Source organism: Acanthopagrus latus, chromosome 9, assembly GCF_904848185.1.
Source record: "Acanthopagrus latus isolate v.2019 chromosome 9, fAcaLat1.1, whole genome shotgun sequence".
Taxonomy (NCBI): domain Eukaryota; kingdom Metazoa; phylum Chordata; class Actinopteri; order Spariformes; family Sparidae; genus Acanthopagrus; species Acanthopagrus latus.
The window spans coordinates 1,759,534-1,774,182 of NC_051047.1; the positions used below are offsets into that span (position 1 = coordinate 1,759,534).

At 43.4% G+C, this 14,649-nt stretch overlaps 1 protein-coding gene across 7 annotated transcripts in view; it reads left to right on the plus strand.

Moving 5' to 3' along the window:
* Nucleotides 1–219: 219 nt before the first annotated feature.
* Nucleotides 220–14,649, plus strand: part of dgkh (diacylglycerol kinase, eta) — a 67,591-nt gene continuing 53,161 nt past the window's right edge. For 3 of the 7 annotated variants that reach the window (XM_037110052.1, XM_037110059.1, XM_037110054.1), the window contains exons 1-2: nucleotides 1,172–1,890; nucleotides 11,163–11,273. In XM_037110052.1, coding sequence (XP_036965947.1) covers nucleotides 1,609–1,890; nucleotides 11,163–11,273 — 393 coding nt within the window. In that variant the 5' untranslated portion in view covers nucleotides 1,172–1,608. Of the gene's footprint in view, nucleotides 495–1,170; nucleotides 1,891–11,162; nucleotides 11,274–14,061; nucleotides 14,221–14,649 lie in introns of those variants that run through there. The other 4 variants (XM_037110057.1, XM_037110053.1, XM_037110055.1 and 1 more) reach the window with 4 other exon arrangements.

Consider the following 14,649-nt stretch of genomic DNA (forward strand, 5'->3'; position numbering starts at 1 on the left):
AAAAAAGGGGGAAATCCATGTTCTCTAAAATTAGAATACCGAGGGCAAAACTTAAATCTATGTCGGCATTTGCATTTACACACAGAGACCCCCCTACACACACACACACACACACACACACACACACACACACACACACACGCACTCAGAAGCTCCGTTGCGCGCGCGTAATCGCCGTCGGCCCGTGGCGCGTTAGAGCGGGTTTGACATTTATCACGTGGAGCGCTGATAGGCTCGGCCCTCCACACGGCTCCACGGAGGAAGACATCGGGCAAGAGGAGAGCGGGGCTGTTGAAGTAGTGGAGGGGGGGGACGAGGACGAATTAAATCCAATCTAATCATTGCGCATATGAGTGGTGTAAGGGCGGAGAGGCAGGCTGTGAATTCCTCCACCTTCCCCTGATTCGGTTCTTTTCTCCCCGGAGCGGACACAGAGGTCTGGGACTATGGAGGATGTCTACCACTACACCCGCAGCCCTGCCTGGGAGGAACTGGTCAGTAAAATTCAACACTGGAGACTTTTTTTTCTTTTTTTTTTCTTCTGTCACTTCTCGGTTTCCCCTAAAGAAAAGAGAACAGACATCTTACTATAACGCACTCATGTGGTCTAATTAGGAGTTTGCGCTGATCTCGTCTTAGACTTCAGAGGAGTTTTCATCCTCTGACAGTGTTCCTACAGCGTGCTTTCCCGCGATCAGTGTAGTGGACTACAGTTAGAAAAGCCGTGTACACTGTAGGATGTCTTGATTTCTTTGTGTGTTCATGGTACAGCAGACAAGTGAAAGACAGTGGCGATGTTCAGGCGGCCGGTAGAAGCAGGCTGGAGGGAGCAGCGTGTTGCTGTTCCCTGGCTGCCCGCCGTGGCTGCGTCGCCTCCGGGAACTTCTCTACAACGAGAGGAGGATATCTATGTGTCTACTACTCTGCCCGCTTCCTTGTGGAAGTCATATCCTCTGGCCCGCTGTGTGGAAAGCAGTTCTAACTCTGTCATGCCATATAGACACACACACATTGACTTAAATAAGAATGTGAAAAAACAAACAAAACTGGATTGTTGTAAATTTGGTAGACAGATCCACCGAAGTGACCGTCTCAGGCTCACTACAGTATCTCCCAGTCAGATGCTCGCACAGCCTTTATCATCGAGACAGTCTCACTACTATTTGATTATAGGCGATATCGTGAGCACTCTCCTGAGCGCCGCTTCTTATTGACTGGCTGATGGTGGGCTGTGTGTGTGTGTGTGTCTGGTGGTCACCGCCTACTTCGAACACAGTTCTTGAGCGTGAAAGTTGACTTGAGACAAAATAAAAGCCGATGTAAGACTGGCAGTGCTCGGGCGCAGTGTTGGTGTCAAACAGCCGCTAGGGTCTGCCGTGCCGCGGACATGTCCGCCGGCTCACGGAGTGGGTGAGGCGGTCTCTAGCCTCAGTCTGGACTGGCCGTGCTAGCTGGAGCCATAACCATCAGCCGAGCGGGGACTGTGGGGTTTTTATATGCGGTGGAGCCCATCCCCACTGTGCCGCGAAATGCTACATCCCCTGTGCGTTTACCAGCCCACACACACTCGAGAAAACCCAGCCGTCTTTATTCTAGAGGCAGTGAGAGATGACGGCGAGGAGAGACGCTTCCCAGCCGCTCTACAGCTCTCGCCTCCAGGAGAGGAAGGGAGCGGCGGACCAGGCGAAAGCTAACCCCGATTGGTTTTATCCCTCCCCTCGACAGGAGCCGGAGAAAGGGCCGGCGTCCGCGCCGGGGATCCATGCCCATGTGGTGGGGGCTGTCGCCGGCTCCGTGGCTGCGGACGAGTCCTCTGACAGCGAAGCAGAGCAGGAAGGCCCACAGAAACTGATCCGGAAAGTGTCCACCTCAGGACAGATCAGGAGCAAGGTAAGAGCTGTAGCTTTGGCTGTCTCTCACGCACGCTGTGTGGATGTTTGGATTCGGTGCAGTGTACTAATGTGAGCTGTCTGTAAGAGTGTTGTGCTGTCATGATCCTGTCCCAGGTACCAGGGCAGCACAGTGCCCTCGGTAGTTGTGGGTTTGACATCTTTGCCATGTAGGGTTGTGCAGGACGACACTGTTGCAGACTGGCCACCACTGCATCTGGTTTTTGGATGCTGCTTGGAGTTGCATGAATCAACACACGTTCTCTGCAGTGTGAATAGCAAAAATGACCGTTTCACAAAATTGCCTCAGAAAAGGTACAGCTCATTTAGTTCATTATGTTTTAATGGTGTCGCAATGAATTATTTTTGTGTCTACTTTTCAAAACCAAACACAAATTAGATTTTACAAAAAGCATAGATATTCCCCCTCTGGAACTCATAAATTACTGTAACTGTGACATGGAAGGGTGTAAAGTGTGTGTATGTATATGTATATATATATATATATATATATATATATATATATATATATATATATATATATATATATATATATATATATAAACAAAGGAGATTTCAATCAGCCTAAATCTGAATAGAGTTTCACCAATAAAATGATCCACAGCCTCCTTGCATTTGACATGCAGGACTAAGTAAGAGGATGCGGTGTTAATTCTTACCTCTGACACCTAAGCTTTCTTGGCCCACTTATCTTTTTACACTGTAAATGAGTGCCGTCCTCCCACACCAATGGATCCACTTAATTATTGACTGCTCCACTCCACCCCATCTACATTATTCAGCATGGGGGTATATTTAGAGGCTTGGGGCACAAGATTGTCTGGCCTCACCTTTCCTATGCAAATTCTGCCACTTGTACCACGGGATATGATTCATGGCTGCAACTAAATATATATTCATTTGAATGAATCTGTTATTGACTTTCCTTCAGGTCAATTATTTGTTTTATTTCCAATGCATTTTTCTTTTCCAATGGTTAAAAACAAATGTCAGCTCTACATCAGAGGTTACTGGATTGTTTAAATGTGTGGTTAATCTAACCACCACCACAACAAAAGTGCACATTTTTATCAGAAAATGTAACAGATTTAACAGAAAGTCAAGCAAATCCTTAGGTTTGAGAAGCAAATGTTTGGTACTTTAACTTGATAAATCATCAAATGGATTACTAAAGTTGTAAGAGATACATTTCCTGTTTGCTGATAGTTAAAGTATTATTATTTAGTATTCAGTGGCTGTCCCTCATCAGTTGATTTTTGTTGGCGGGAGTTTTTAAAGTGAATGAAAGTCAGGTTGACATGAGTTCTGATGTACAGTGTACCAAAGGGATGCTAATTGCATTGTCTGGCAGAGAGCTCAGATAGGCCTAATCTGTTCTGCCAAACTATATACAGGAGGCTTCATGTCGCATTAGTGTGAGTTCATATTGCTATCACAGAGGTATGAAGCACTTGTACTTCTTTAATTGTATCATCGTGCTTAACATGTTGACATTGTGCTAACAAAGGTCTCAGAGTTGTTGTTGTGTGGGTCAGTGGGTTTTTTTTCTGTGACTGTGTGTGTGTGTGCTGAGAGTTACTAATGGATCATGCAGGCACTGACTCACTGAGTGTTGTTCCACTGGATTGTTTGCTCAGCTCTGGACTGTGTGTGCATGTGCCTGTGTGAACATGCATGTGTATGCTTGCCCATCACATTGTATATGTCCATCCCTCTCCGTCTACTATCTCTCCAGTTCTCTGGTTGCCATAGACAACCACATCTTTCGTCCCTCATTGGCAGACTCCACGGCAATGCTGTCTGTAAAACAGCTGGTTTGGTTGAAGGGACCTGTGTGCCACAGTAGGTCTCATCATCTGTCTTCTCAGACATGTCCCTTCTGTGTTTCCACCTAGTTTCAATTCAGAAAAAAAACTGTCAGTAATCAAAGCAGACAAGAAGTGTGAGGAAAAGTCATCCAGTTTGCAAAAAATGTCCAACTAAACAACTAGACAGCATGACAGCATTTAATGGTGCTTTTCCATCAAAGAAATTAAATAAAAACCACCAGTGTTTTTTTTTTTTTACTCTCCTGTATGGCGAAATGTCATGAAATTGAAAAGAAGGTTACCCTCATGTTACTCACATGCACACACACAAGCAGATACATGAACAATGCATACATGCACCACCTGTGTTCTGTGATGGTGTGACCACACAAGGAGGGTATGTAATACTCCATCATATTGACATCAAACTCTGTCATATCTCTCCTCCTCTCTCATGTTAACACAGTAACAGCAACTGCATTTTAGACACCAAAGAGACATTGATAAAGAATAGAATTTTTTTTGCAATTTATGTGTCTACAGTTTTGGATTGTAAATAACTTATATGCCACTTTTGTGTATTTGTTATTATTCCATTACTTATGATTAGCTCACTTACATGTTTTGCTGCTTTGCTAACACCAAGCAAGCAAGACATGGCAACCAGTTTATATGACTTCTAAGTCCAACAGCGAGACAGCCAGCTCAGCGTCTATCTTGGAGTCTTTTCCTTCACAAAGGTCTCGCCAAAAAACTAAAAAAACAGTCCAAGATTTACTTTTGTCTTGCCTCTTGCCTGGTCTGTCTTCTGTGCCTCTGTCATGATTCCCTGATTCTGGTTGTATTGCACTGCTCAGCTAGCTCTAGTGCTGTTGCCAATTCTGCCACTGCTGCCCGCCGGCTAACTGAGCTTTCTAGCTAACGGCTGCTACAGTTAAGTGCAGGTAGTGGTTACTTCAGAAACAAGTTATTGGTTATTTGTCCGAAGGAAAAAGAGCTACAAAGTGTTTCTTTAAACTACAGTAGTTAATTACAACAAACATATTCTTGTTGAATCAGACTACATATTGCTCAAATATGCAAAGTTGAATAAACATTCTTTTCAAAGCCTCCTTTATCCGGTCATTTACACTCTCAGCCCCCTTTCTGTCTTTTCAGGGTGTGTTGTTGCAGCTGAAGAGAGCTTAAACTTGTGACTAATACTGTAGCTGTGTGATTGAAAGCAGAGCTAATGGCAAGGTGGAGCCTGGTACTGCTGCTGTACAGGGGACTGGGAAAGCTCTGTAAGCCTGACATGGAATAATCCAGATCAGATAGATGAGTTAAATGGGGTTGGAATGTTCAGATTCCTCTTCGTTCCATGACCATGTCTGTCATTATAGTTGAGACTCTGACCTTCATTTAAGTGAATTTTTGGACAAATCAGCTCTAGGTTGAGACAATTAGTGGATTTCTTTGTTTATTTATTCAGGAAGTCTTTTGAGATACATAATCTCTTTTGCAAGAGAGACCTAGCCAAAATAGCAATATGGGATACTTGACACAATATCCGCTGATTTTTTGTAGGGAATCTCTACTTCTAACTGTGTTGCAGTTACTTTGTTTGTATTGCACTCTCACAATCAGAGGTAGAAACTGCATAACTATTGTAATACATTATGGCACTAAAGCATGGTATAGTTGGGTCCTTTTCTGTCCAAATCTTAGCTAATTGATGTAATTGTGTGTAAATTGCCGGCCTCAACAACATCATTTAACACCCCCTGTACCCACTTGACACATGTATACTAGCTGTATACATAGCCCAGTTGCAAAACGGAGATCACAGACAGGGGAATTACCCCTTCCTAACCACTGGATTGTAATTTTCCCATCACCACAGAGAAATTTTTAGCATGTGGTGGGAGTCAGAGGAGGAAGGGTACAGAGTTACAATTACACCCAACACAGATGACAATGGCATAAGGCAGCTCCATGAGAGTGGTGGAGGTGTGCGACCCAAGGAAGAAATACAGATAGAAATTGAGAGATTCAGCATTGGGTCCTAAGACTTGATTGTTTTGGCTCCACAGGCACTCCAGTCCTACTCAGGAATCATAAATGAGTTGTGAATGGAGAGCCTCACTGCATGGAATGATTCCCAAGACAGTGGGCTTCTCTCAGCTGCAAGTCAGCTCTCCGCTAAAACTAAAGGCAGATAAGTGAGCAGTCTTTATGGACTCACCAATCACAGTCAGTTTAGTCTTAACAGTCATGAGTTGAGATTGCCAGGGATACGTTTTCCTTCAGCAACGAGAAAGCACTGACACAAGCCTTATATTTGGGATAAAGTACTCTTCAAAAATTTCTTTCTCGCTTTTTGCTCACATGTTTATCCATTTAATACAAGGCTAGAACCTGCAGCCAGCTAATTTAGCATAGCACACATTCTGGTAGTGGTGTGACCCAGCTATTCTTGCACCGACTGAAGGTAACTGAATCGGTCTCTCAGTAATCACAACGGTGATGACTGCATGTTGAAGTGTCCTTGGTGAACCCCAAATTGCTCCTGATGGCTGTTCTGCTCGTGTATGGTTGTGTGAAAATGGATATATGGAGTGTGAGTAGTGCTGGGCGGTATGACCAAAAATGTATAGCATGGTATTTTTCAAAATTCTAACATTTTCACGGTATAACACGGTATTTTATTTTCATGCATAATCAGGTGTTCACAGCATTTTCTGCTGGTTGAGAGGAATTACTAGCCCCTTTTAGACAGAAAAGGCAGCACATTTGCTGCGAGGTAAAGGCTGCACTCTGCCGCCCTGTCTATCTAAAAGGGAGAACCTGCATAATATTTATATGCTTAATTTATATACTTATTTAATATTCCTTCTTTCGCAAAAAGCCTCCACTGAGGTAGGCATAAATGTGATGTGATGTGACTTGAAGCACGAAGTTGGGTGTGAACAGCGACGTACAACAAATGCATCGAAAGAAATGTGGCGACACTTGATAGATTTACTTAATTATAGACCCGTGGCTCATATTCTCACCTCCTCCGTCAAACACACACCGATGTTAAACCCCCGCTATTAAAGGAAGCAGCGGAGCGCCTCGTGTTAGCTGCCTCAAGCAACAGGCAGCTAACAGGAAGCAGGTTGTATTTGTCTTCAAAATAAGAGCTTCACATCGCATCCCATTGGAGTTTAGAACTGGGTTCCTAGCAAACAACAAGCTGACAGCTACAGAGACCGATGAGACGCTAGCATCTCCCGGATCTCAGCGGCTTTTCAGTTGCTCATCTTGACATCCGCGGATGAAGTCATGAACTGCAATGTCTATTCTAGCCATCTTCACCGTAACGTAACACCAGAGCACTACTACACCATGCCTGTTTAGAAGCGCATTGAAAAGGGTCCGGTCTGAAACAGCGTCATTGAAGCATTTAAGGGGCAGTAGTCATTCAGATGATAAGTGCCTATGTTAGCAGCGCAAGTTTTCACAATTATTTGGAAAGATTTTTGAAGAACCCCAGGAGATATGTGAAGTGGATCAAATATTCAGAGCAAAATTAGCATCCCTGTACTTCTCTGAGGCTTAGTGTTTTAAGAATCTTTAACCTTTGTTCTTTGGATTAAAAAGTGTGTGAAAAAAAATTAGGCTAAAGGAAGGTGGAACATCGAGCATTTTTATCAAATGAATTCGATGGAAACCTCAGTGAGGCCTGGGAGGGATTGGTAATGGATTTAGGCCATAGAGCTTTAAGGTTAAGGATGGTATAAGACAGTTTGTTGTTGACTCTGGTTAGCCCTCACTTAAGTTCATAGATGGTCAGGCCCAGCATGAGCTGGCTATGTGAGTAAGCTGTTTGACTGACTGTCTGGGTATTGTCAAAGGAAGGACGTAGGTCTGCACTGCTCTCTTTAGCCTTTCAGGGAACTCCAGCACTGCTCTTATCCACCAACCACAGCTGCTGGACTCATTTGAACTGCCTGTGCCTTTGTCCATTGTATTAACGTGTGTGTGTGCTGTTTAGAGTGTGTGTGTGTGTGTGTGTGTGTCACCGAGTCAGTGGCCAGCAGAGTGTGGGTGTAAGATACATGGTGCTCAGGTTACACATTTTGCTCTGGCACAGGACTTGCTCTCTGTCTTACAATTGAGAAGAAAAGAGGAGCAGCGCACAGAGGCAAGCAGACCGACTATTTATAGATCACTTCTGGCCTACTTGGCAACAGGAAGGAGATGAAGACAAGGAAAGGAACTATGGAGGCCAAGAAGGGACAAAGTAGAAAATTGAATGTCCCAACTAGAGCAATGTCACTGCAGCTCCAGCCGGGCAGAGAGGATACACGTTTCACTTTGTGACCATGGTGGCTCAAAATCTGAAAGTTTCTCTTCCGACACCAAGACAAAAACCCTATGGCTATTTAAAGCTTGACTGCCTGAGGAATTTCTGGCTGCTTGTTGAAGAAAAACACACACACACACACAGACACACACACACACACACACACACACACACAGATGTAATAATGGTTTATTTCACTAAAGGTATAATATATATTAAGTCTGCTTGGCACTGTCAATAGTACAGCTTATACTCTGCTTAGTAATGACTGAACTCTCCAGCTCAGCGTAATCAGCACAAGTTACTACTATGTATTTGTCTCATCAGTCATGAGGTGTTCATTAAGCCTCTCAGTCATCACTGTGTTCTCCCTCTTCCTGTTGGATTAGCTGTCCAGGCAGCTGATTGTCCAGCTACAATATGTGTATGTGTTTGCTTGAGTATGCATGAGTTCGCCTGTCAAGAGTGGCACTGCAAGGAAGAACCATCAACAACACACTGCCTTGTGCTTCTCAAGTCGCAGTTCTGTTCCAATGAGAAACTGTTTAGGAAATCCTGCAGTGCAGCTATTAACCCCCCAGTAATCTCAGTAACTGCAACTTTGTCTGCCATGCTGCTGTATTTGAGTCCCATTTTGACCACTGTCAGTGTGAGGCAACTACATTTCATACAGGGTAGTCAGCATTGAGGTACTTCACCTTAATCCACCCCAGGGATATGGTCTCCAGGCCATGCCTAAGGAAAGGGAAGCAGAGAATTTAGGTAGGTGGACAGCTGTATCAGCTATGTATGAGAAGTATGATGCTCAGTGTGTTACAGAGAGGAGAGGGAGCAAAAGAAGAGAGACAAGCTTATATCGAATATAGTAAATGAATTGGGCTGTTGGGAACACATTAACACCTGCAGAAATAACACAAATGAAAACAAATAATTGGAATGGTGAGCACACCATACAATAACAGTCTTTGCTAATGTAATTCTCTTGACTTGGCCTAGGTACAAAAGTGAATGGGTGAGGTAATGTGTGATATTGCGTTTAGTCTCACTGGCAGACTTACTCACTCTCTCCCAGAAGTTATCAGGACAGGCAACCACATGAAATGCACAGTTAACTGAAGTAAATTTGTGGACTAATTTGAATTTGATCATTGTTAGAAACATTTTGGATAATGAAAATACACAACTCAACAACATATATACAAGTGATCTAGTTGCTGAGTGCAATACAACATTGCCAGAGTGCGTCTCTGAAGGAACGCTTCACCTTCACCAGAGCTACTTTTTGTCACTACGTAATCCAGAGCAAACTATTTGTTTATAAGATGAACTGGTTTATGATGTTCTAACTTAAAGATAGTGAAAAGTGTAACTATTGTCTTGAGCCAAAGATGACACCTCCAGGTTTATGGTTTCAAAGATTTTGACCTCACTGTTACACCCCATTCACAGTGGACAAAAAAAACCCAACACCCACTAGTGTTTGGGTGCCATCGTCTTTCACCGCCGGGTCCAATGATTCATAGTCACGGTGTTTGTCGACTCCAGCTCTGATCAGCACAACAACACAACAACCAGTTTCATGCTGAATTTCTGCCTTCTGGTGTGATGTTATGATGTGTGTTGGAGTTATAAGGCTTGTTAATACTTTGCTCTGTTAAAGCAGCACTTACGCATGTTCAGCTCTCAACAGGCTGCTGTCTTTTTTCCCTAAACCTTGATGCATATAACTTATTTAGTTCTACATCGTTGATGAACCAAGACACCCTGACATGGAATTGAGAGAATATGTCTTTGACATTTTAGTGAAACGAGCCTTTAAAAACCACTCCTTCAGTGAAACAGTAAATCTTACACTCCTGTCCTAGAAAATTCCTTTCTTTTGTGGTAATCTATGTGATCCCCCATTATGGCTCAGTATATGCCTTCTTCATCCACTATGACATGGATTTGTAACTGTGTATAGTGTGTATTCGCAGTGAGCCTGTATTCAATGTTTTCTGTGTTTAAGTTGACACAGCTGGTGGGCAGGATGTCAGCTTCAGGCCTCTGTCTCTGTTTGTAATTCTTCCCTTAGAGAACAGCCTTCCTTTGCTATTAATAGCCTGTGTGTGTGTGTGTGTGTGTGTGTGTGTGTGTGTGTGTGTGTGTGTGTGTGTGTGTGTGTGTGTGTGTGTTTGTGTGTGTGTGTGTGTGTGTATGTGTGTGTGCATGCCCCACCTCTCCTCTGTGTGCCCAGAGAGAATGATGTTCTTCCGCACAGCATTTCCATCTGTGCGTTTGTGTGTGTTTTATCTTCTCCAGGTCCACTGTTCCGTGTCTCACTGTATTTGCTCTGTGCGCCCAGTGTGTGTAAGTGTGTGTCAATGCGTGAGAGATGATGGTGGTCGTAATGATGATGAGTGTGTGTACTGTGTCTCACGTGGAGAACTGGCGTAATTTGATGTGACAAGACTGGAAGATTTTACTTCTTTCTTTCTGTCTGTCGGTCTTCTCATCATTCCTTTAGGTTTTTTATAAATCAACCACTCTCCCATCTGGTCCCTCTCAACCTGTGGTATACTGCATTTTTCTTCTCCTTCTCCACCTCTGCTGCCTTAAAAATAAACGCGAAATGCTCCTGGTGTGCAGAACATTGACAACGTGCGTCTCTATCGGACTTTCATGGTGGACAACATATTTGTGTTGAGTTCCACTGGGTTCAACAGTTGGCCACGGCAGCAGACGCAGTCAATGGGATGCTTTTCTTCCCCTCCTTCCCTTTTCGTTCTTCTTTTTTTCTCTGGCCCAGGGGAAAGGGTTGAGTGAGAGTGATGTGTGTTTGTAGCTCTTCAGAAAACATGAATAGTGGTGTGTGTGTGTGTGTGTATAAATGGGTTTTCTTTCTTCTCCACATTGAGGACTTTACTTTGCCTCCCATGCATAAAATTGCTCAGATTCACTCATACACACACACAAAAACAGTCATTTCATCTTGACAGGTTCCTGCATATAAATACTAGAGGGTGAGAATGACATGCAGAGTAAAGAGAGAGAAAGACCAAGGATTTGTGTGATTGAACCTGTCACTGATATGAGGCCCGGTGAAACAGCTTGTTGTATCTCTTCTCCCTCCAGACGAGTATAAAGGAGGGATTGCTGCTGAAACAGACGAGCTCCTTTCAGAGGTGGAAAAAACGCTACTTCAAACTGAGGGGCCGAACTCTCTATTATGCCAAAGATGCCAAGGTAAGCTTACCAAGCTTTTCCCCATGCAACACACGTTCACAAGCAACTACAGCTGGACAGGATAAACGCTCTCAAGCCTTCTGACTATAAATCGAATTAGTTTAAATAAAGCTACCAGACTGTTAGTGCTGATCTTCAGTGTCTGTCCTCTCGTCTCAGAATTGACGTTTTGTGTGCAGGGACAAATCTTTTACAGGCTCGGTCTCAATCAGCATCTAGTTAGCTTAGCTTAAGCACAAAGACTAGAAACGGCAAAATGCTGGCACTATCATGGCACAAAGGCAGTAAAAAACACCTCCCAGCACCTCTACAGCTCACTCACTCAAATGCAATATCTGTAATGTATACAGAAACAGAAGCATAAAAACGGTGTTTAAACAGGTGTTATGTGGCCGGCTGTCTACTATAAATTGTATCAGATAGTCAGTCAATGCAACTTTTAAACTGTGACTGTTGTTCTTTTCTGTACATGCCACATCTTTTGCATGTCTGTCCGTCCTGGGAGAGGAATCCCTCCTCTGTGGCTCCTTCTGAGGTTTCTTCCATCGCCTTTTTTTCCCCCTCATTACATTTTTTTTTTTTTTCCATCAATATGTCAAATTTTCCTCACTCAAATCAAGACGAAGGATGTCGTTCACTGTTCTGACTGTAACGTCCACTGAGGCAATGTGATTGTGATTAGGGCTGCATAAATAGAATAGGTTTGATCTCTTTACTGATACCAGCAACTTCCCAGAGCCTCTGCCAATTCATTAGTGTCATTTTATCTTGTGTAAGACAGCATGACTTGTGACTATATCCACAACTTATATTGTTCAAACTAAAATGTAGTTTAAATGATAAAAACTCTCTTTTTCTACAACCAAAAAAGAGCAGATGAAACATTATAGACTGTGGATTTTTCCCCTAATGAAGCAGATCTGTTTCCTCTGTACTGCGGCCGCCAGGACTACAGCAGCAACACACTGCAGGACTTAATGAGTGTGTGGAGAGAGAGATAATCTTTGTTGGTACACGCAAGAATCTGCTGTCATACACCAGACAGTGTGTGTGTGTGTGTGTGTGTGTGTGTGTGTGTGTGTGTGTGTGTGTGTCATACGGGGGGGTGCAGATGTGAACATGATGTGACATGTGGAAAGTATGTCGGCTACTGTATGGGAAATGCTGATGATCAGCTAGATTGCAGATTTATTTAAAGCAGCAGCACTAGCTGAAAGCCACACTCTTTTGCAATCAACAAACTATAAAATATAGAAAATAAACAAAAGTGCATTTCATCTGAACAGCTAACTATTTAAGTGTTTATTTGTCCTTCACATTATCATCAAAATGAATTTGATTTGATTAGACTTAATGACTTAATGACTGTGGATGTTTTCCTTAAGTTCAATAGACCAGACACTCCCTGCAGTTATTAAAGGTCCCATATAAAAAAAAAACACGTTTTCTCAGGTCTCTACATATATAAGCTGGTCCTCCCTGAGCCTGTCAACTCCCAGAATGAGGAAAACAAGTGATTCCTGCATGGTCTCTGCAGCCCACCCACTGGTAACACGGAGCTCCTACAGGCTGTTCAGATTCTGCTGCTTTCATTACGTAACAAAAGGAGTCATTATCATAGGCCGCCCTCCTCTGATAGGAGATAGGAGATATCTGAGAGGAGGGCGTTCATCCCCGAGGTGAAGTTCGGCGTGTCCAGCAGTGAGACAGCAGTGTTTCACAATGTCATCGCTCAGAGCTAGACACGCGAATAGCTCTGCTGTTGGTTGTATAAATCAACATTAGTGCCTATATTCTGTCCCAGCTACAGAACAACAGAAGAGACAGTGGTTGTGTTTCATATTATAAGACAAGGTGCCGGCTACAGTTCGTGTTAGCTTGTGTGTATGTGCTAACCACTTCACATCGGACTGCTTCAGTAACGAGGGTCAGTACAAAGCTGGCTTTGCCTCGACACTGACCCTCGTGAAAGGATCAGTCCCAACCATACCATAGTATTTATAGTTGCCCACGAGTCTGGTGAAGTCAGCTGGAAATTGGCTAACTAGTTAGCTCCGCTTCGGTCCACTATGCAATGGAGTTTGAAGCGAATTTAATTTAATAATATTATGATGGAGCTTGGTTGACAGACAGAGCTTTAAAGGTGCAGGCACAGAAACAGACTGCTCTGAATAGAGCTCTGTAGAGCGACTTTTAGACAGCTGAAATTCAGGACCACGGATGGGTTTGGGGCAATGCATATCGAATACAGAGCTGTTGGACCTCTGACAGCTGTGTGAAATTGATGAAAAACAGTGTAATATGGGACCTTTAATTAAAAGATACTTAAGCAAAACCAACAGGACTGTAGAAGTGCGGCTCACAGATTTTGTTCCTGTTGGAGAGTGTCGTGCTCACTGTTTCCCTGTTTTCTGTCTTCATGCTTAGCTAAGATAACCTGCTGCTGCTAACTGTAGCCTTTAAATTTATTTTACACTAAACGTAGTACATCTACTCTACATAGCTCAGTCTTATTAATCTTGTTACTTTATGATACTGATCTTTTCAAATTTCATTGTATCTTTTGTTTCCCATCCATAATTTCTTAAATTGAAATGTATTCTTTGTATTTTTTTCCTTTCAGCAATACCAAAGCTTTATGTTCGCCTGTGTTCAGTTTTAAGGACACTTCAGTTTTTTTCTTCTGAATTCTCTACTGTTATTGACATCTCTTTTGCTTCTAACCTATCCTCCCTGGTCTGGAACACATGTGTGTGTGTGTGTGTGTGTGCTTGTGTGTACGCACCAGTCTGGCAGTGCCCTGGCTCGCTGGCAGGAGCGGGCGCTGCGCAGAGTGTCCAGGAGTCGCGTGTGCTGGCGAGTTCTGTCTGTGTGCTGGACAGGCGCACAGCGCTCCCCCCCACCTTTGGGTGCCAGCGGATCTGAGGAAGGCCTAGTGAGAATTCGGGTCAGCACAGCACAGCCAGGGGCCAGGGGCTAGACCACTGCAACAGCTTCACCATTCCCTACTCACCTGTACATGATAGTGCGGCATTCATGACATATGGGGCTACTGGGTTGAGACAGGTTTACTGTATTCACATAGAAAATATAACAACTCTGTGGCTTGAAAATTTCATGTAGAATTACATAAAGGGTGTCATTCTGACGGAGGGGAGGTCATTTTGTGCATTAAATTAAGGAATAAAGCTCTTTCAGCAACATTTTTGGAGGAGGTAAACAGTTGTTGCAAGTCCAGAACATTTTTATTACCATATGACATGAATGCCCAGTATATAATATTTGTATAACTACAGGTACCAAAACACATGTGGACAAGCTGTAAGGCCAAACCTGGATCAATTTAAACTTGCATATTTTGAGGCTTTTATTGTTT